Source organism: Phodopus roborovskii, unplaced genomic scaffold, assembly GCF_943737965.1.
Source record: "Phodopus roborovskii unplaced genomic scaffold, PHOROB, whole genome shotgun sequence".
NCBI classification, from domain to species: Eukaryota; Metazoa; Chordata; class Mammalia; order Rodentia; family Cricetidae; genus Phodopus; species Phodopus roborovskii.
The window spans coordinates 21,257,147-21,279,126 of NW_026126409.1; the positions used below are offsets into that span (position 1 = coordinate 21,257,147).

Sequence of the window (21,980 nt, forward strand, 5' to 3'; positions counted from 1 at the left end):
GGCTCCACTTCGCTGCCCACAGAGGGAGAAACGCTGCCCACGACCGCTCGCCCGGCACGCCTCTTTCTGTGGTCGGACAGGCGATACCGGAAGTGGGTGGGGGAACCTGAAAGCGCTTCCGGCGAGTAGCGGCAATTGAGTTGCAGGTGAGCGGCGGGTTCCCGTCCGTATCCCGCCGACGGGCGACTGGATGCCCTCGCCCTCCGCGGCTGTCCAGGGCAGCCTTGCCTGAGCTCAAAATGAACTATATGCCGGGCACTGCCAGCCTCATCGAGGACATCGACAGTGAGTACCTCTCCCCGGGGAAGCCTGGTGTGGGACCCTCAAGGCTGCCCTTGAGACGGAGCTTCGAGAGTGAGCCTGGGCCCCGGTGGGGAGGTCGGCCTGCCGTCACAGCCTCACAGCCCATTCCTAACCTGCCTCCTCTGCCCCCGGACTGGTGACCCTCTCGCTGTGGAACTCCTTCCTCCTTCCGAGGGGCGCAGCATCCGACGTGCGAACTCTGAAGTGGCCCAGGCGACTCTCTTCGCGTACCCTGCCTTTCACTGCAAGTTATACTTGACGGCGGATGGATGAGTGCTTATGGGAGGACCCAGCAAAACCCGAAAATGTTATGACGGCAGCAGTTGAATTTAATTAGCAGTCAGCGCAGGTTTGCTGTTGTGTAGCCACTTACAGTCTTTTCCTATGAGGGTCATTAGCACTTTGAAATTAAAATTGTGGGGCAGGTGTCAGGCGCAATAACTAACTTTTCTAGAAAGGCTGTCTCTTCAAACTTAGTTTTTCTATATGACAACTTTGCTTTTCGTGAAAATAGGTCCTGTACAAACCAAGAGGATACAATTTCGTCCTTTAAGGATTTTTATTGTTTGTATATGCAAATTTTGCATGTACGTGTACCGCGTGTATGCCTGGTATCCATGAAGTCAAATACCCCTTTCTTCATCAAATCCTCTGCAATTGGAGTTAAGGACAGTTGTGAGCCACAGTGTGGGTGCTGGTAACCAAATTCATCCTCTATAAGGGCAACAAATGCTCATTTGAGCCATCTCTCCAGCCCACACTTTAATTCCCCCCCCCATAAATTCTTAACTGTTTATGGTTATCAAACAGTTTTTGTTGTTTTTGTTTTGTTTTGTTTTTTTTATTTCTCTGTGTAACATCCCTGGCTATCCTGGAATTCCCTTTGTAAATCAGGCTGGCCACCAACTCACAGAAATCCACCTGCCTCTGCCTCCCAAGCATTGGGATTGAAGACATGCTGCCACCACTCTCTGGCTTTTCACACAGTATTTTAAAAGCAACATTAAAGGAAAAAAAAAAAGATGTGTATGAATATATATAGTTTGCCTGCTGCTGGGGAAGACCAGAAGAGAAGGTAGCATCCCCTGGAACTAGTTATAGGCAGTTGAGAGCCACCATGTGGGTGCTGGGAATCAAACTCAGGACCTCTGGAAGATACCAGCCAGTGCTTTTAACCACTGAGGCCAGCCTGGTCTACAAAGAGAGTTAGTTAGTTCCAGGACATCCATGGGCAACACAGAGAAACCCTGTCTCAGAAAACAAAAGTGGGGTAGGGGCAAGATGTGAGAAAGAAAATGTTGACATATTTCTTGGATTAATATAATAGAAACCTAGCTGATGGTAAAGGTAAATAGAACTTAGATGGACCCAGGCCATTCTCAGCTATATAGTGGATTTGAGCCTAACTGGTTTATGTAAAATCCTTTCAGAATAATAAAAATCACCTAGACCAACTTTTTCTGTTTTAGGTAGAGAAGTTATATGACACTAAGAGTGTTAAATGTAAATATCAGAGCCGGGAACCAGTTCCCTCCTGGCTGCTCAGTGTCCTTTTCTGACTCTACAGTACTATTCTGAGTCTTTCCCAGGTTTCCCTAGTCTTCCCTCTCATGCTTTACAACAATCGCCACCCTAAATACATTAGAAGAGAGTTTGGTATAGCTTAAACAGCTGGCAACTGAATTTTTATTGTTACCATATAAGCTCACTGAAATTGACGCTTTGGTTTTAAAGATCTTTTCTCCTTTCCCTAGAAAAGCACTTGGTCCTGCTTCGAGATGGAAGGACACTTATAGGTTTTCTAAGAAGCATTGATCAGTTTGGTATGTATTGTTATGATCTCACTCTTTAATCCTATTGAATTTTTTGGTGTCATTTTATATTGACATGTACTTATCTCTAGCTTTTCTCCATGTGTCAGCAAAGTGAACTAAAACTGATTTTCACTAGTGTTTTTATTTCCCCATTAGAGGGAGCCAAATGACAAAAAAAGGTTAGTCTTCAAGTCATTTCCTGTGGTCATCCTTCCCTGTCCCATGAAAATAGAGGCCATTTCCTAAAACTTTGTTGATAGGGGGACAATAAACTCAATAGTTTACATATAGGACTATATCAGGTTTATGAGTTAGTATTCATTTTGCAGTCTGCATTTTCTTAAGTAAGAAATCTGTTTCCCTTTGGTATAGGATGCTTTTGAGTCATTTGTAGGTCATCAGCTAGATCACCAGATTTGAATGTGAGGAAAAACTTAGCTGAACCACTGGAATTTAGAGGCTAATAAACAGCCAGCCATAAGCCTATGTCTCAGATACGTATTAGGCTGAGGCAAAGGGATCACTTTGGGAACAGATCAAGAACTGTCTCAAACCAAGACAATAAGATACAAACATCACAGGGCTGGAGAGATGGCTCAGGGGTTAAGAGCACTGACTGCTCTTCCAGAGAACCCAGTTTCAATTCTCACCAACCACATGGAAGCTCAAAACTGTTATGACTCCAGTTACAGGGGATTTAACACCCTCACACAGATATATGTGCAGGCAAAATACCAATGTACATAAAATAAATTTTAAAAAAAGATACAAACAATTTTTGCTTTACTTCAAGTAAAATAAATAGTACTAATTGAAAGAAGAAAAATATTCTTACAGGTTAGTGTTCTCAATCTTAAGTTAAATTCATCAAAGTGCTTTGAAGGGATAAATAGTGAATATTGAGATTACCAGGTATGCTTATATGACAAGGTAAAGAAAGGTTCTTGCTGTGTCATAGTCCTTAAAAATTATATTTGGGTTACATGAATCATAAGTACTGAACAAAAGTTAAATAGTTAAGTCATTACATACAGTCACACATTAAAGAAAAATTCTCCTTCCAGAAAAGCAGAGCTTGAATCTTAGCAGTTGTCTAGGCTCAAGTTTTCAAGTTTTGCATTTATTTCTGTCTTTCTAGTGACCATTGTTGATACTAGCAGTTAATAAATAGTAAGAAGTAACTTACTCCTACCATCATTCATTCATTAGCCCAGATAATGGAAAATATTCTTTGTTTGAATGTCTCCTAAAACTGAACATATGGTGACTTCTGCCATAATTGAACCATGTATGTGAGGTTGAGGCAGGAGAATCATCACAGATTTTGGGACAGCTTGAATTCGAGGCCAGGTGAGGCTAGAATAAGATCTTCTCCCCCTCAAAAAATAAAAATAATAAAAAGAAAGGGGACAAATTCTCCTAAATGGTTTGTTGTAATCAGTGAAATTTAAAAATAACTGTTTCTTCTCTGTGTGCTTGTAGCTAACTTAGTGCTGCATCAAACTGTGGAACGCATTCACGTGGGCAAAAAGTACGGTGATATTCCTCGAGGGATTTTTGTGGTCAGAGGAGAAAATGTGGTCCTGCTAGGAGAAATAGTAAGTGAAAACTATTAAGCTGCTATGGATCTGGGCACTGATGCTAGCTTTTTCCCAAGTTCAGCAGGCTTCTCACAAGAACCCACCAGTTAGGGAAGCTGTAGTTGTCAAAGCTACACTGCAAAAGGTAGTTAACATCATTCCATTGCCTTCTGGCATTTTAAAGATTTGATCTTGCTAGCAAAATATTGTTGGCTTTAGCTGATAGAAGACTATTGCTGATACTCAATTTTTGTAGCATATATACTAATATTGGAATAATACAAATATTAGCATGGCCCCTGTGCAAGCATGACACACAGATCTGTTAAGTGGTCCATGCTTTTTCATCTAGAAAGAAAGAAAGAAAGAATTAATTTCTGGGTGTGGTGGCTCATGTTGGGAAGCTATGGTGAATGGAACTCCTAGTTTGAAGCTTAAGCTGTGCTGCATGGTAAGTTCCAGGCCAATTTGGACTCCAGTCCCTCTTTCAAAAGAATAAACCAGCTGATCCATGGTACATCCCTTTAATCACAGCAATCAGGGGCAGAAGCAGGTGCATCTCTGAGTTTAAGTTCAGCCTGGTCTACAGAGCAAGTTCAGGACAGCCAGGTGTACACAAAGAAACCCTGCCTGTCTCGAACCCCCTCCAAAAAGAATAAAATAAGAACGAATATATTGATCATTCATGTAGTTTTAAATAATCTCTAATAATAAAAAGAATTTTAATTATATGTTCTGATTTATACAAGTGTAATTTGTAGCTGGAAGTATATCACCATGGTAAAATCATTACCTAGATCTGAAAACAAGAAAATTTACATGTTGGAATATTTTAATTATTTAAATAATTGCTTGGGAGTTGGAGAGATGACTTAGTGATTAAGAGCACATACTGTTCTCACTGAGAGTCTGAGCTTGGTTCCCAGCTCAGAACTGCATATAACTCAAGCTCCAGAGAATCCCAAAACACCTATGTTCATATGCACATGCCATCCCCAACGCATACTTAATTTTAAAAAATAATAAAATTATATAATTGGCAGGCGGATCTCTTGAGTTCCAGACCAGCCTGATCTACAAGAGTTAGTTCAGGACAGGTTCCAAAGCCTCAGAGAAACCTTCTCTCAAAAAAACAAACAAACAAAAAAATAATTGGTTGCAAGTAGTTTCAGAATGGAACTCGTGACCAAGGGGGAGGGACCTGAATATTTGTGCCAGAAAGATTGGTAGAAATGTTAAATTACATCTTGCTATGTGTATTTGTGTGTGTGCACATTAGAAGATGATTATATGTATATGTGTTTATATATACATATATATGTTTGAAGTTAGTATTTTATTTAAACCTTAAATCTTACTGGGTTTGATAGGGAAGTCAAAGTCCCTGTAAGACTGGTTGAGATACAGAATTGGGCAAGGGGTGTTGCTTTGGTAGCGTGTATAGCACCACAAAGAAGATGGGGAAAGAAAGAAGGCAAGAGAAGAAGAAATTAAAGGCTGAAAACCAATTTTCAAGAAAACCCTGCGTTTGATGTTTTTTTACTTGGCTTTTAGAGTTTTTCAGTGGTTATCGATATCTTTTGAGTAGAACAGTTTAGTATGTAGTTATTTTTCTTTGAATAATATTTTACAATTTAGTTGAGAGACCTCATGTTGGAAACAGCTTATCTGTGTAATGAGTTTGAAGTCAGCTTGGACTGCATGGGACTGTCCCCAGCATACCAGACTGGGAAGATGGCTCACTCAGGAAATGTTTGCTTCACAAGCATGCAAACCTCCCACATACCTATGTGACAGGGAGGCATGGTGATACAGGCTGTAACTCCAGCAGTGGGAGGTAAAGACAGGTAGATCCTGGGAGTCCAGAGGCCAGCCAGTCTAAGCTGAAAACAAAGAGTTCCAGGTTCCCTGAGAGACTGTCTCAAAAAACAAGGGAGTGATGAAGTACCTTATGTCAACCCCTGGCCTCCACATGTGCATACACACATAAACATATACCTGCTTCCCAAACACTGCCATGAAATATGTTCATACTTCATTGTTTTAAAATACATTTTTGTGATGAGGCTAGAAAGATGGCTCAGCAGTTAAGAGTACTTGCTGCTTTTGCAGAGAACTGGGTTCAGTTCCCAGCACCCACATAGTGGCTTACAACCATTATAACTTCCAAGGGCTCTGATGTCTTCTGTGGACACTAGGCACACATACGGTTCACATACATACATAGGTGGAAAGCATTCATACACATTTTTTAAAAGAATGATTATGTAAGTCAGTCTGAAGAAATTATTTACTAAACCCCAAGAAATCCCTTAGCCAGGATCTGTTTGGAGAAACATTGCATTGCTGAAGAAGTCTCTGATGTGCCCCATGGTGCCACATGCCTGTAATCTCGGAACTGAGGCAGGAAGGTCACAAGTTTATAGCCAGCCTGGGCAAGACCTTACTCCAAAAAGAAAAGAAAAGGTGCCTGGATTCTACTTGATGATGAAGGATCCCAGCCCTAAGAAAGTTTACTTTTGAAGATGGTTGAATCATACTCGTCATGAATAGTTCACTGAGTGATAACTGAAAAGCCCAGGAGGCAGAGAGTCAAGAACACTGTCTTTTCTTCACTCCAGGGTTATGAGGGAAGGGTTAGGTGATTACATAGTTTTTAGCAGATAACCTTTGACCCAGGGAACTGACGCAACTTGTGTGGCTTCTAACCTCCTGGTGAGAGTCTTCCCTCTGATACCACAACTGCTGAGCTCTGAGACCTTGGAGGCAAGTGTCAGCTATTATCCAGACTGAAACATCTGCAGTTTTTCTGATCAGTGTCTTTGCAAATCTCATCAGAAGTCATAAAAGGGATTGGAAAGATGGCTCCGTATTGAGTACTTACCCTTCTTCTAGCTCTTGTGGAAAAATCTGGGTTCAGTTCTAGCAGGTGAGCTCATAACTGACTATAGCTTCAGCTCCAGAAGGTATGACACCCTTGTCTGGCCTCTGCACACACCCCTGGCTAGACATATAAAAATAAATCTTAAACTCATACAGAAGATAAGTGACACACCTGTAATTCTGAATTCACTAGAGGAGGACAGTGTGATTGGAAATGAGTTATAGGACAAACAGCTTTTGCTGTATGACCAAAATCCTGTCTGCAAGGAGTGGGGGAGCCCAGGAGTATATTGCTACTTTGTATGTGTAGGCTTTCCATGTTACAGAAACACAGATAATATACATTGTAAGAATGATAAAATCTATGGGTAGTATGGCTCATTTATAGTTCTGCATTATAAAACTATAATAACCAATAAAATTTATTATTGGTTATTAACTTTATGACAGATATTAGTGTTAAATGAAAATAAAATTTACAGTTACTATTTGCATTACGGGTTTGTTTTTGTGTATGCACCTGGTCTGATGATATAGCTAAGCAGTTGAAGGTTTGCTAGCATACACAGGGCTCTGGCTAACCCCCAGCACTGTGGAACAAAGCAGTTCCTAGGTCAGTGAGGTAGCTCAGTGGTTCTGAAAATCAGAGTTCAATTCCCAGAACCCGGGTGAATGTGGGAGGAAATGATGGACTCCACAAAGCTGTCCTAAGCCCTTCACACACACTGAAACATTCGAAGCTTAAAAACAGTCCCAAAACTAAACATACACTCAGTGCCTCTGATCACAAATAAATTGACTAGCCTACACCTGAAACTTAGTGATATTCACCAAGTATTGTTGTTCTTACTAGAATTATGAATAATTTTTAAATTTCAGATTGCCTGCTAATATTTATAAATTTCCTACAGTGTGCATGTGTTTCTGAAAGAATTTATCTGAACATGGTGAGGCATGCCTTTAATCCTAGCACTTGGGAGACAGAGGCAGGTTGACCTGTGTGAGTTCAAGGACAGCCTGGTCTACAGAGAGAGTTCCAGTATAGCTAGGGCCTATACAGAGAAACCCTAAATCAAAACAATAAGAAAATGTAACTGTAAATTACAAGATTCTCTGTAGCTACCGTGGCCTGAGTACTTTTCTGGACCCTGTATATTTAAGAAGATACTTTCTGTAAACAGCCTTAGAGAGGTGTGAGTGCAGGTGCATGTAGCGGGCAGGGGGTCATTTTGGGCATCAGTGCACATTTTGTACCTTGTTTGAGACAGGGTTCTTTCCACTGTGTACCCCAGGCTAACGGGCTGTCCAGTTTCCAAAGATTCTGCTTTGTTTCTCTCATCTCCCTGTGGGAGCACTGGGATTATAGGTGTGTACTTCTAGGGATTTACAAGTGCACAGCAAGCACACTGTCCATCGAGTTAACCTCCTAAGCAAATTAACCCTGACTAACGTGGGACTTTACCAGAACCTTTGCTGTGCACACTGATAGCAACTCGTGCACATTCTGAGTGATATATGTTGTGTTACCTGTCTCTTTCTGCAGGAGAGGGGCATTTCATCCTTATCACGGTTATGAAAAGCAGTCCAAGCTACATACCGGAATCTTTGTCTGGAGGTTTTCTATTCTAGACTTCACGGTTAGTTGTTCAAACCTGCCTGTTTTGCAGGACTTGGAAAAGGAGAGCGACACGCCCCTGCAGCAAGTGTCTATTGAGGAAATCCTAGAAGAACAGAGGGTAGAGCAGCAGACCCGACTGGAGGCAGAGAAGCTGAAGGTCCAGGCCCTTAAAGATCGGGGCCTCTCCATTCCTCGGGCAGATACTCTGGATGAGTACTGAGTCCCCTGCTCTAAGAGCAAGGGCTGTCACCTGCTCACCTCACACATTTGACCAAGACTGTCAAAAGTGAAGGATGACCTCACTCTTTCACATATGCCAACATGAAGAAATCATGCCTTTTTTTTTTTTTTTTTTTTTTTTAAAGCAAAATCATTGCATATTTTATTTTGCTTTTGTTTCAAACAGTCTCATTATAAATCCCTGGCTAACCTAGAACTCAGTATGTAGATCAGACTGATCTCTGACTTGTGGGATTACAGGTGTGCTCCACCATGCCCAGCTTTATTGTTTAAAGAAACAGTGGCATGACTGGACCTCACACAAGTCACTGGAGCCAAGAATCAAGTCTGTGTATTGCTTTTCTTATCTCTGAGTTTTTACATTTCTTTTCAAAAGATATTTCTTCATTTACTTGTAAATAAAGAATGAATCCTATGATGTCATATTATTTCACAAAATGGAGTTGACTAGGGTGAAATGACAAAAGGTGTGGGTATTGGTAAGCTAGGATCCCTGCCATTGTAATTCCAAGTAGATGGCTGCTTGGGAAGACATTTTCATGCTATCTTGTTGGTTCCCATTCCCATTTCCTTGTATATATCTGATCAAGATTCAAGATCAAGAGGGGAGTTTTCAAGGAACTAGTTACAACAGAAGCCTCTTGTTTAAAAAAACTTAAACCCTGCTTTACCCACAGCTATTCCAAACTATATCTCATGTCTTCATAATATGCTTTGTTCTCAAAAACTTCTGTTAATTTAGCTAGGTTTCCAAGTCCTTTACACTTAAGTTTTGATCATCTTTTGCTTAGATCATCACCCAAAAAAAAAAAAAAAACCAAATGGTGTCTAGTAACTACTGACTCATACTGACACCACTGTGATGACTTGATTGTTGGACAGTAATGACTGCATAGTAAGTATAACAGTTGACCCTTCAAAAGCAGTGTGGTTTAGTATCAGTAATTTAATTATCCCAGGTGCTTCCTTTCTATGATCTTTTGGGCAATGGTACTGTTTTCTTTCATAATATCTTTGTGGACTGTTTATACTGTGATACAAACAATGTTTTCAGGTCCTTAAAAAAATCTGCCCCAGATACCTGTAAGCCATTTGGCATGTTAATTCTTCATTTTGGAGTTGATTTTATAGTAGATACTTTTCAAAGACATTGTTGTCCTTGGATTAAGGATGTAGTTCAGTAATAGTGTTTAGAACGTGCAAGGTTCATGCCTTGCGGTGGTGGGTGCCAGGCAGTGGAGACAGAGGATGGTGGATCTTTGTTGAGTGGGAGACCAGCCCGATCGACAGAGTGAATTCCAGGACAGCCAAGGCTACACAAAAAACAAGCAAAAAAAGAATGTGCAAGATTTACATCACATATCAAGTACAGGGTACAGGGACAGAGTGACTGTTTAATTGCTCTGCTACTTTAGAACCTTTGGCACCTTCAAGAGCTGTAAATTGTTCAGACTGCTTCTTTCCTCTTAGTTCCCAGATTGCTTGGCTTGGGGCCTTGCTTCCACTGCCGCTCCTTGTGTACACACACTGACCACTGTAGGTACACTCCTATAATGCTGCAGGAGCAATTCTAGTTCCTATTAAAAGTTCCTACCAGTTGGGGCAGTTGCTTTCAGAGGGGAAATGAGAGCTCCCAAAGCCGTACTTGTGGCTTCATTCTGAAATAACTGAGCTATCTGTTTCAGGCCCTTTTTCTAAACTTCTTCCTAGACCCATATTTTCATGGTCGCTACTTTTTAAACCCACAACATCTCTCCACTCTGAAGAAAATACAAAAATAGAGTTCAAAAACAGCACATCCTGTTTAAACAAGTCAGGTTGCATGTAAAAACTTGCATGCATGTATGTGGATACTGGTAATATAAAGTACATATTTCTGAGTATACTGGTAATATAAAGTACATATTTCTGAGTGACTCAAACACTTGAAAAGCATATATAGTTCATTATAAAAGAACATCTTCGTTATCCCATCTTTGATTTTAACTACTTTAGATTACCTTTGCTTAGAATACCTTTGTGTGAATGCTTTTCTATCTCCAGATCTCTGCTCAGGTTCCTCCATTCTTGAGTATCTCTTCAAAACAGCATCTCTAGAATGGAAAGGTAGCTCAGTAGGAAGCTTGCTTAGCGTGAGCAAGGTCCTGGCTTCTAGTCCCAGCACTGAGCTTGTGGGGAGAAAACCCTCAAAAATCCTACCTCCTCCTGTTTCCCTTCCAGCTTTACTATTTTTACCCTGATGACTGTTGATGGCTCCCAAAAGTTGTCATTATTGTCCCAAACCTCAGAGTAAATGCTGAAGACTGGGATTTCTGAGTGTGTGGGCATATGTCTATAATCCCAGCACTTGGGGGGCTAAGAGACAGGAAGGTCGTGTATTTAAAACCAACCTCTGCTACAATGCTATAATGAGTTGGAAGCCAGCATGGACTACATGAGTCCCTGGTTTTTTTTTGTTTGTTTGTTTTGTTTTGTTTTGTTTTTTTAAGGCAAAGCCATGGGTGGTGGTGTGCACCTTTAATCCCAGCACTTGGGAGGCACAGACAGGAGGACCTCTGGTCACATAGTGAGTTCCAGGACTGCATGGACCCTGTCTCAACCAAACCAAGCAGAAGAGTGGGGCTTTTTGTCTGCTCCAAGCTGTAGCCCCAACATCTGAATGATGCTTGAAATACTAGGTTTCACTGTAAAGCTGTTGAAGGCTAGACTGATACAGATAAATGAGCTAGGTGATGGCAATGTATGCTTTTAATCCCAGGATTTGGCAGGTGGATCTCTGTGAGTTTAAGGATAGCCTAGTCTTGTCCCAGGACAGCCAGGGCTGTTACACAGAGAAACCCTGTCTTAAAAACATACCAAAAAAGACAGATAAATGGAAGAAAATATGGGTATCAGTTCAGGTTGACTCCGACACTTGGGAGACTAGTAGTGTACCAAAAGGTGAGGACAGCTGGGGACACCAAGCAATCAGGAAATGAGTAATTGCACAGAAATGCTCCCCTAGGACTGCCTGAGCTATAGGCCACAGATGCAAAGAATTTGTGTCAGAGTATCTGAGAAAACATCTCAAGAGAAACATGGGTCAGAGAGGGAGAGAGAGGCCCTTGTTGCCTGTTCTCCCAGCTTCCAGGAAACTGGACTGCAGTTTCCACCCATCACCTTGCATGTTGCCACTGCCCCTGAGTCTTTTTCTATTTGGAACAAAAGGATGTTTTGTGGGTTTTTGCTTTGCTCAGTAGGTCTTACATTTACAAAGTGCCTATAATCAAAAGTACATTTTGGACTAAGTGTGTGTCCACCTGGAGCTCCTAGCTACCAGGGAAGCTGAGGCAGGGCCAGCCTCCATAACATAGTGACCTGCCTGGTTTGTTTCAAAGAGGGCCTAGAGATGGCTCAGACTCAGTGGTTCCTAGTGCCCACATGGCAGTTCACGACTGTTAACTCCAATCCCAGAGATCCTGATGACTTCCTGTGCCTCCATGAGCACCTAGCACAGGAATGGTATGCAGAAATGCATCGAGGGCAAATACAAAGTAAAATTTTAAAGAGATACCCACCCCCCAAAAAAGCCAGGCATGGCAGCACTAACCTTTAACCCCAGAAGTTGAGGGGCAGGCAGACAGTCAGGGAGAAATGAGTACTGAACTGGGGTGACCCACCCCTTGAGTCTTGGCACTTACGGAAGGAGGCAAGAGGCAGGAAGATTTCTGGATGGCACACCTTTCTCCCTCACCCTTGTGCTGCCACAGTACTTGGAGCCCCCGTGGGTCCTGCTCATACTCACAGGGTCTTAATTGTAGAGTCACATGGGGGAACATTCAGTATAGGCTGGTTGGATAGTTAATGGAGTTCACTTTTCTGCTCCAAAGCTGTGCCCCTCCCCCACCTGCTTTGTCTGTCTGATCTCCTTCAAGTAGGCTGTGCTCCAATCAAAAGGGAAAGCCAGATTTAGATATCCAGAATAAGAGGACATTCCTAAACCTTTCTTGACCTCTTAGCTAAGAGGAACAGCAAGGGTTAAGCAGTCATTCAGCTGGAAAGGACTGTGAAGGCAAGCCTTGACCCTGAGGGAGGTCATTCAACATGCCCTCCCTGAGGCAATGACAGTCAGCCTCTGACATCAGCAATAGCTGTATGCCTCAGTGTTCCAGTCTGCCCACACTGCCCCCTCCTTCCTCTGAATGCCATAATTCTCCACAAAATGGCAATAGCAGGGCCTTGAACATTATCTGAATGGCCTGTCCCACACAACCTCCTCCCAACTCTCTAGCACCTTCTCTGAAGGCAGGTCCATGTGTATCTGAGGCTGCACGTGTCCCAAACAATGGGCAGGGGAAAGCTAGGGCAGCCAAGCCTGCCAGCACACTCTCCACCTAGGCACAGGCTGCAGAGGAATAGGTCTCTCTTCCTGGCACTCACAGGCAGGTTTCCTGAGCCAAACGTGTCTGTGCCCCTTGCTGCTTCCCTAAGCAGTGCCTTGGTGGTGGATGAGTTCACTTTGTACCCATAAGAACTGAGTGCAGGAGCCAGCAACAGGATTGGAAAGGGAAGCAGTACCTGTGTCTGGGATATAATCCCATAGAAGAGGACGGGTTTGGCAGCTCATGCCTGTAATCCCAGCACTTGGGAGTCAGAGGCAGAAGAACTGGGATTTCAAGGCTCATCTCAGCTACTAACAAGTTTCAGGACAGGCCAGGTTGGACTCCATCTTAAAACATCAGAACAGACAGGAACACATGGATCAAGCATTGGAATACACCTTTCCAGGGACACTGACTGGGAGGGAGGGTTAACATCAGGGACAAACTAAAGCTGGGGACAATGAAAATGAAGGGACTAGATCTTGGGTCCTTCAGTGCCTCAAGGCAGTAGCTCACAGGACATCTCATGAAACTACCAGAATTGAAATGTAGGCTATAGGACTCATCCATATGTCCTTTTATTTAATTGCCTTGAAGGGGGTGGGTCTGCAGTAGTAACAGGATACATAAATCAAATGCTGGTTGCACAGTTGGGAGTAGGACAAACTATTGGCAACATTATTGCCATAGGAATAGAATGCTTAGAAACAGCCTCAAAGTGCCTTTACTAAAAAGAGATCTTGGCAGAACAATACTAGGACCTAGTTTTTTCCCTGCCTGGCAGGTCTGAGGCAGTTCAAAGGTTCCATGGGTCTTTGCCCAGTACCATAGGATCTCCTACCTGCAAAAACTGATGGGAATAGATGTCCAAGTATTTGTCTTTCCCACCTTTCTGCAGAGGCCAAGTCCTGTAGCATGCCTGACTGATATAGTCTTGCAGACATATATCTATTTCTATGTAGCCTTGGCTAGCCTCGAACTCACAGAGATCTACTTGCATCTGCCTCAGAGTGCTGAGATTAAGATGTGCATCACCACACCTGGCTCTGGTCCTGTAGTGTTATCTTACTCCTCTTTGGTTCTTTTACTCTGGCTTGCTCTCTCTACCTCACTTAGTGGGCATTTAAGTGAATGTTGAATCTGGAGCTTGAGGACAGAGCTTAAAATTTGGATGTAAAACTCATGAGAAGCTGTATGCCTTCTGTCCAACTGCCCCATCTCAATGGCCTGTCTCCCCCCTGCAAGCCCCCCCCCCCCCGGTCTACTGAGTCTGGCTCTCTCCACTCCCTTCTACGCATTCTGCCCCCTCCCACCTTGGCCAACACTGCAGTATGAGGCAATCATTCCATCCTTGACCCTCTGTACAGTGACTGATGGCTTTTTTATCTCCAAGTGATGATGCATAGCCTTCCGCTGGAAGCATTTAAGGCAGAGCACTTGACTCAAACCACAGCTGCAAGACCTTGAGCGGCTCAGGAAGAACAAATCCTTGAGTGCGGGCACAATTGCAGTCCAGCCACATCTGCCAGGAAAGCATGTTACTAGCCACGTTTAAGCTGTGTGCTGGAAGCTCCTACAGACAAATGCGGAACATGAAAGGTGAGTCTCTGGGGGGCACAGGAGCTTGCCAAGAGCCTCTAGGCAGTATGGTTTTGTAGGAAAGATCCTGGGTGGGGGACAGGCCACCTAGGCTTCAGTCCCAGGTGTGCCTCTTCCTGGGTGAGCCTGGGTAAATCTTTTCCCCTCTGGACCTCAGTTTTTCACCTGAAAAATTAGGCTGGATAGTAAGATGCTGTATCTCACCCAAACCCTGTAATTTCTGGCCTCTGCTCTAAGACCCCACTTGTTTTGGAGCTAGTACAGATGTTGCCTTCCTTTGAGACTGGACCAGGTCTGTACTAAGTGTCCCAGGCACAGTGGTAGAGAAATGCAGAAGACTTGACTCTAAGAAGCAGTGCCTGGCAAGCCAACGGCACTGGGAAGAGAAGCATAAGAAAAAGACAGGAGAGCTGGGCAGCACAAGCACGAGGCAAAGTGGGGGGCCCTTGTCACTGTATAGCCAAAAGGCAGATCTTGGTAGTGGGGTAATCTTCAGGAGACAGACGTATCCTACTCCAGTGACCTACAGAGGAACCTTTTTCTAGTTTACAGCAGGCCCAAGTAAACACCTGTGTACAAGTAGGGACAGGTTTGACCAGCCTGCCCTTATTTCCTGAGACAGAAGAGATTTCTGGGGTCTGGAAGTGCTGGAGGAAACTTTAAACTGAACTTGGATTTAAAGATGTGCCTCTAGTTCAGGTCCCTGCTGGCATCTGTTCCTGAGCCACTTTGCTCCTCTGTGATGAGTGGACTAGATGGCCCCACATTATGGGACTCTCTAGTTCCTTGGCAAAAGTTTCCTTCCCTGTCTGCAGGACTAAGGCACCAAGCTGTGCGGGCCATTGGCCAGGAGCTGAGCAGAAGAACACTGGGAGACTCCAGCTCTGGATGGATCAGTCAGGTTCCTCGTCGGGGCTCTCTGCTAGGTAAATGTGGGAGGCTTGTGGTCTTAGGGTGGAAATGTTGTTCATGAGGCCTATTCCCTGCCTGTGACTACCTAACTCCTGTGTCTACCTTGACCTTTGATCCAGTCTCTTCTGAGGACTGCGCACATTCAGAAGGCAAAGGGATGAAAGCTGGGGATCGATCGGCCAGGACACTGGAAAGACATTTTCTTTCTTTTTCATGGTTATGTATATGTATACAGGTTCTCAGCTAGAAGCGGCACTCTATAGTGAGCAGGAGCTGTCCTATATCCAGCAGGGAGAGGTGGCTATGCAGAAGGCCTTGGGCATCCTCAGCAACCAGGAAGGCTGGAAGAAGGAGAACCAGCAGGTAAGAAAGGGTAACTGTGAGAAACCTGGAGCTACCCAGTGTCCCACTGGGATTCCTACTTCATTCATGGTTAATAAGCAGCCAAGTAGTTTTGTTTTGAGAACACTTCTAAGAACATATTTTCAGGGACTGAAGAGATGGCTCAGTGGTTAAGGGTACTGACTGTTCAATTCCAAGCACCTACATGGCAGCTTACAACTGTCTGTAACTCCAAGATCTGACAGCCTCACACAGGCATACATGCAGGCAAAACACCAATGCACATAAAATAAAAATATATAAAGAAAGGATATATTCTCAGGTCGAGGTGAGGGTACACAACTTTAATCTCAGTACTCACAAAGCAGAGGCATGGGGAATCTCTGGGGGTTTGAGGCCAGGCTATGTAGTAAGTTCCAGGCCAGCCAGGGCTACATAGTAAGACCCTGTCTCAAAACAAAGAAACAAACAATATGCTCTCAGATAACCAACCCTCTCTCCATAAGACCTGATTGAGAGACAGATCTTATTTTTTAACTGCCGTCTGAATCTTGTACGTTCATCCAATGGAAACCATATACTATGGATATTCCATATGCACTGGAGGACATATTATCCAGTACTAAAACCTTTACAATGCTAGAGTGTATTTTGTTCTGTGCAGCCTGCCCTGTAGATGACCTTGCAGAGTGTAATGTGGGCTCATCCTGGAGTATACAAAAGTGTCCCAGTGTTGCTTCAAGTCCTGTCCCGAATGTTGTATCCCTTACTGGGAGGCAGTAACAAGACTTAGGTTAAAAGCAGTAGCTCTACTATTAGACCTACTTTGGTGACCTTATGTCCAGCAAAAGTTTACACATGAATCATTGTCCAAAGTTCAGATGAAACATCTTGTCCTGAAGTTCTTACAGTAGTGGAAAATAACAGACTAAAAGTTTTGGAGTCAAAAAATCTGGGATCCAAGCTCAGCAATGCTCTTTGCTAAGGGTCCCTGGGCAAATCATTAAAACTTCTTGGCCCCACATTGTTCTTCTAAAGTGAAATAACATATAGTGAACCAACAAGACAAACAAACAAAACCCACTGTTCCCTCTATATGATTGGCTAGTTGTAGATTGGCTAGTTTTACACTCCAGATCTGTCTTTAGATTCTGAGCTTTGAAATATATGTCATTTCAGTAGGAGCATTCCATGCTACCAACATTCATCACTACGACAAGGCAGTGTTGAGTGGATATACAAGGCTTGGGGCAGTGGTGCTTGTCCTCATCAGGTAGAAAGCCAGGTCCCTAATGTTCACTCATACCTTAGACTTGCTGGTCCCAGTACTGTCCATGACCTAGACTAGGAGTGATTTTTCTCTACTCTTAACCCTGTGGCTCTCTTTTGTCCCTAAAAGGAAAATGGGGATGAAGTGCTAAGTAAAGTAGTCCCGGATGTGGGCAAGGTATTCCGGTTGGAGGTGGTGGTAGACCAGCCCATGGACAGACTCTATGAAGAACTTGTGGACCGCATGGAGGCAATGGGAGATTGGAACCCAAACATCAAGGAAATCAAGGTGAGGAAAGGCCCAGGTGTGGGTGGCAGGGACACAAGAGAATGTAGTCTAAGAGGTAGACCAAAGGCACCCCAAACTCTGGGTGCTTAGTTCACCACTGGCCAAGTCCTGACTCTGATTCCCTTGTATTAGGTCCTGCAAAAGATTGGGAAAGACACAGTCATCACTCATGAGCTGGCTGCGGCAGCAGCAGGAAACCTGGTGGGACCCCGTGACTTTGTGAGCGTGCGCTGTGCCAAGCGCAGAGGGTCCACCTGTGTGTTGGCAGGCATAGCCACACATTTTGGGGAGATGCCTGAACAAAGTGGTGTCATCAGGTAAAACCAGCCAGCAGTTTCAAAACTGCAGAGTCATAATCTGGATCCCCATTACCAAGAAACCCATCCTTAGCCACTCTCAGCTTTAGCAAGGAAGTATGGCCAGAACAGCCCCCACTTCAACAGCCAGTTGGTTTGTTCTGACCCTCCCAGGAACTTCTAAGTTCTTAATCCTGCGTGCGTACGTGCGTGCGTGCGTGCGTGCGTGTGTGTGTGTGTGTGTGTGTGTAGGCCGCATAGGAGCCCACCTGCAGCTGCAACCAGCAGGTTCTCATGAGCTGGTAGCCATACCAACTGTCAAATAGTACTTTTGCTGAAGCACTTCCTGATGAAATTTAAAATACAAGGGACTCTAGCAATATACTAATGTCACCAATCTTGCCTTCCTGTTTTTTCCCAGAGCTGAACACGGTCCCACCTGCATGGTGCTTCACCCACTGGCTGGAAGTCCCTCGAAGACTAAATTCACTTGGCTGCTCAGTATTGACCTCAAGGTAAGGGACATGGGAGATGGCCTTGGAGTAGTGACAGAAATATGCTCTTGTCCCCCAACATAGAGAAGAAAGAATCCTCTTGCATTTTTGACTTTTGAAATACTTCATTGGGTGTGTGTGTGTTTGTGTGAATGCGGGTGCTCACATGTCACAGCAATATGGAAGTCAAAGGACACTATTGACTTAGGATTCTCCTTCCTCCTTTACATGGGTTCCAGTAATTTAACTCAGATGCCAGGTCTGTAAGGCAAGCACTTGGATGCATCAAGGCATCTTGCCAGCCTTCCCCTTGCATTTTGATAGAATCACACACAGGCTGTTGGATAGGCGATGAACTTATGGCTTGCTATTCTACCACTGTAGAAGCCTGCTAAGGCTTCTTCTTACCTCATCTAAAAACGATGCAATATCTAAAATTTTAGTACTTAAAGGCAGAAGTAGGAAGATCACACACTTGAGAATCTAGGACCTAGTGAAATAGTTAAAAATGAATGTCGGTTTTATGTATAAATATAGCCTTTTAGAAAGAGGTGATCTTAGTCCCAGAGGGAGGTGATAGGAAAGGGGATACAGATTTCTCATGGTCACATAGCTAGAAATCCTGTCACTTAACAATCGGGCAACCAAGGTTGCTCCTCTAAACAGAAAAACCAAGCCTTTTTCGGTTTTCCTGCCTGTGTAAGGATACAGAGTAAAACAGTATCCATAAGATACCAATGCTCACTGGGCATGGTGGTACACACCTTTAATCCTGCACTTTTTGATAGGCAGAGGCAGACAGATATCTGTGAGTTCAAGGCTAGCCTGGTCTATAAAGCAAGTTCCAGGACAGCCAGTGCTATTACACAGAGAACTCCTGCCTCAAAAACCAGACAAAGATGCCAATGGTCTCTCCTCTGCTCCAGGGGTGGCTGCCAAAGAGCATCATCAACCAAGTCTTATCACAAACCCAGATGGAGTTTGCCAACCACCTGCGCAAGCGCCTGGAGTCCATCTCTGCCACTGAGGCCCGATGTTAAAGACTGTACCCACTACATCAACCTGCATGCCATCAGCAGCCTCTCACAGAAGCCTGCAAGTCTGTTTAAAATCTTCAGTTGATGACAACAGCAGGGGTAGTAGTTATCAGACACTAGGACTGACTGGTAAAAAATGACCATCAGGAAATCAGAAATGAGGCTGAGAGGAAGAGACCTAAGCCTCTCTCACCTATTAGCTGTGAAGCGCTGCCAAAAGATAGACATGTGTTAAACCTTCTATCTAGGCCTGTATATGCTCACCTAAATAACCCTACTCAAATTCCCAGGAGCTGATGTGACAAGGTGTGGTGTTAAGGAACTGTTGTCTTCTAAGCTCAAAGCCACTCCTTGAAGCAGTATGTACACACAGCAAGGTTTTCCCAGGGGACTCCAGTGACCTTCTGCTCCTTCATAAAAGGCCAGATCATCAAACCACTCATAAACGGACCCTTCCAGGGTATATTCCAAGTTTTCTCTAAGGAGAAAGGAAACTAAACATTACATTGACTCCCCTACTTAGTCCATCACAATAAAGCATCACACACGCTAATTTCAGCCTGTACTTGTCAAGTCCTACTCCACAGAATCAGAGCTGGGAGCCATAGCTTCTTTAGAGTTCTGGACCAAGACTCCAATTAACTAGTTCATTAGAGGGAACAAAACTTCAGATCTATATCATTTGATTGTTTAGACTTTCCTAAAAATGCAATTTTATAACAAGCACAACTCTAAACTGGTTCTTAAACAATTCTAGCCAAAAGCCACTGTGATGGCACTCAGGCAACACACACAGGTGGATCTCTGTAATACTGAGGCCAGCCTGGTCTACATAGAAGGACAGCCAGGCCTACATGGTGAGACCCTGCCTCAAAAACACAAAAACTGATTGGAGAGATGACTCAACAGTTGGCAGCACTGGCTGCTCTTCTAGGGGATCCAGGTTCAATTCCCAGCACTCACATTGCAGCTCATAGCTGTAATTGCAGACCCAGGGAATGTGATATCCTCTTCTGTGGTCACCAGGCACACACATGGTACACATAAGCTGAACATGCATAATCATTAAAAAACAACAACAACCACCTCTAGTCAGCTGAAATCTCAACACTCCAAATGATAGCACAGATAAATTGCCCGAAGTTCCAGGCAAGCTTCAATCACTGTGAGACTATCTCACAACAAAACAAACAACTCTTTAGAGCTATCAGTTAAGGTTGATAGCCCTAAAAGGTTTTAATAGGATTTTCATTTACCTAATTGAAAGGATAATACCAAATAAGAAATCCTGACCAATAAATGCTAAGATAAAATGACTATGTCTATTGTTTATGAGGTTAGTAAGTAATAAACAGATTAGAGAGATCTCAGTTTGGCTAAGAGCTAGCAACTTCCTTGTTTGAAAAGCTTAAAATATTACCATTTGGGAAGAGAGAATAGTTAGAAGGCAATACATTGATGATAAATTCCTGTTCCAGGATTCACAGGAATTACGCTTTAAAGATTTTGAGCTGGGGGCTGGCAAAATGACTCTTTGTATAAGTATTTGCCACTAAACCTGATGACTCGTGGAACCCACATAAAGGAGAGGAGGGAACTGGGAAAATGATTCCTCGGAACTTCCTGATCTCTAGTCGTTTGCCCTCACACCCATACTAAAAACCTTACACTTAAATACATACACTGGAATTCCTTTGTTGAATGTGTTATGGATGAAAACAAAACTATCACGACTAAAGCTTTTCACTGTCAGGGTAGGCAGCAAGCACTTTTATCTGCATGCCATCTTGCTAGCCCACTTTTCTGTCTTTATAGTCTTAGTAATACTGGTAATTACCATCTTTTACAAAGAATTCTAGCTTATTTATGAGTAAAGCAGCAGGGGAAACACTTAGTTATTGAGGTCTTAAGATTTAACAACTGATGTTCATTGTAACTCCTTCTGGTTGCTTTCCGATCTACTTTTGACAAAGATGAGACTGCTGCTCACTCAGAGCTTCAGGGTGAGGAAGGGCAGTTGTAGGGCTTTTCTGCTACAACTGTCACCATGGTCAGCAAAGAAAAAGCAGCACTTGCTGACTCAAGCTTGGGAAAGACTGATGGAGAGGAAAAGGCCTCAGCAAACACTAAGCTATCCTTTGTTCCTTCACACCCTGCAACTGGATTTTTGTGCTGTCTGACATGTTTTACCCCTTTGCTTAATCAATGGTAATCTGTAACAGGGTAAATAAAAGACCAAGAGATGGATATTGGGGTTCAAGTTTTAAGCTAAAGATAAGGAAAGAAAAGCAGCTGGCTGCTAGTTCTTACCTTTACCTCAGGCTAAAATGGCTGTCCTCTTCTCAGTGTGGGTGGAGAACAAATCTTCACATGATGCCCTTTGGTTCTTCCTTTCAAATCCTGAGATTAAAGATTTGTGATCTCAAGTGCTGAGATCACCTTTGTGTGTGTTGTTTCTCTGTAGGACTGGATCAATTTTGTGTAGCCCAAGGTAGCCTTGAACTAATCCATCTGCTTGTCTCTTGAGTCCTGGGATTAAATGTGTGTGCCACCACTGCCTGGCTCTATGGCTTGTGGCTAGCTTTGCTTTCTGTACCCTCAGGTAAGCTTTAATAAGTTATAAACATTATATGACCACAGTAATCTGATTATTGACACCTACAGATGGTTAGTTATTTTTGGATCTTTCAAATGATACTTACCAACACGTCCAAGTTCACATCTATACACAAACGTTTCTTTTTTTTCAATTTTGTTCTTCTGAGACAGGGTCCGTCTCACTCTGTAGCCCAGGCTGGCTTGGAACTCATTTCAACCCTCCTGCCCCAGCCTCTTGAGTGCTGTGATTAACAGTGTAACCCACTACCACCTGGCCCTTTCTATCAGACACTAAGTAATGTCAAATAAAACACGACTGTGGTAACCTCCAACATATGAAAGCCA

General features: G+C 43.4%; 2 protein-coding genes and 1 non-coding gene across 3 annotated transcripts; all 3 read left to right on the top strand.

Moving 5' to 3' along the window:
- Window positions 1-19: 19 nt before the first annotated feature.
- On the top strand, window positions 20-8,851 carry Lsm1 (LSM1 homolog, mRNA degradation associated). The gene is made up of 4 exons (XM_051182184.1): window positions 20-285; window positions 2,058-2,126; window positions 3,600-3,715; window positions 8,248-8,851. Exons 1-4 carry the CDS (start codon window positions 240-242, stop codon window positions 8,416-8,418), a joined length of 402 nt encoding a protein of 133 aa, XP_051038141.1. The 5' UTR covers window positions 20-239; the 3' UTR covers window positions 8,419-8,851.
- On the top strand, window positions 3,937-4,041 carry LOC127220510 (U6 spliceosomal RNA). The gene has a single exon (XR_007834379.1). It is a non-coding gene; the product is annotated as a U6 spliceosomal RNA (small nuclear RNA).
- Window positions 8,852-14,231: 5,380 nt separating the features above from the next.
- Window positions 14,232-19,169, top strand: Star (steroidogenic acute regulatory protein). The gene is made up of 7 exons (XM_051182185.1): window positions 14,232-14,398; window positions 15,214-15,324; window positions 15,546-15,673; window positions 17,052-17,210; window positions 17,343-17,527; window positions 17,928-18,021; window positions 18,927-19,169. The coding sequence occupies exons 1-7, from the start codon at window positions 14,335-14,337 to the stop codon at window positions 19,038-19,040; spliced, it is 855 nt and encodes a 284-aa protein (XP_051038142.1). The 5' UTR covers window positions 14,232-14,334; the 3' UTR covers window positions 19,041-19,169.
- Window positions 19,170-21,980: the final 2,811 nt, after the last annotated feature.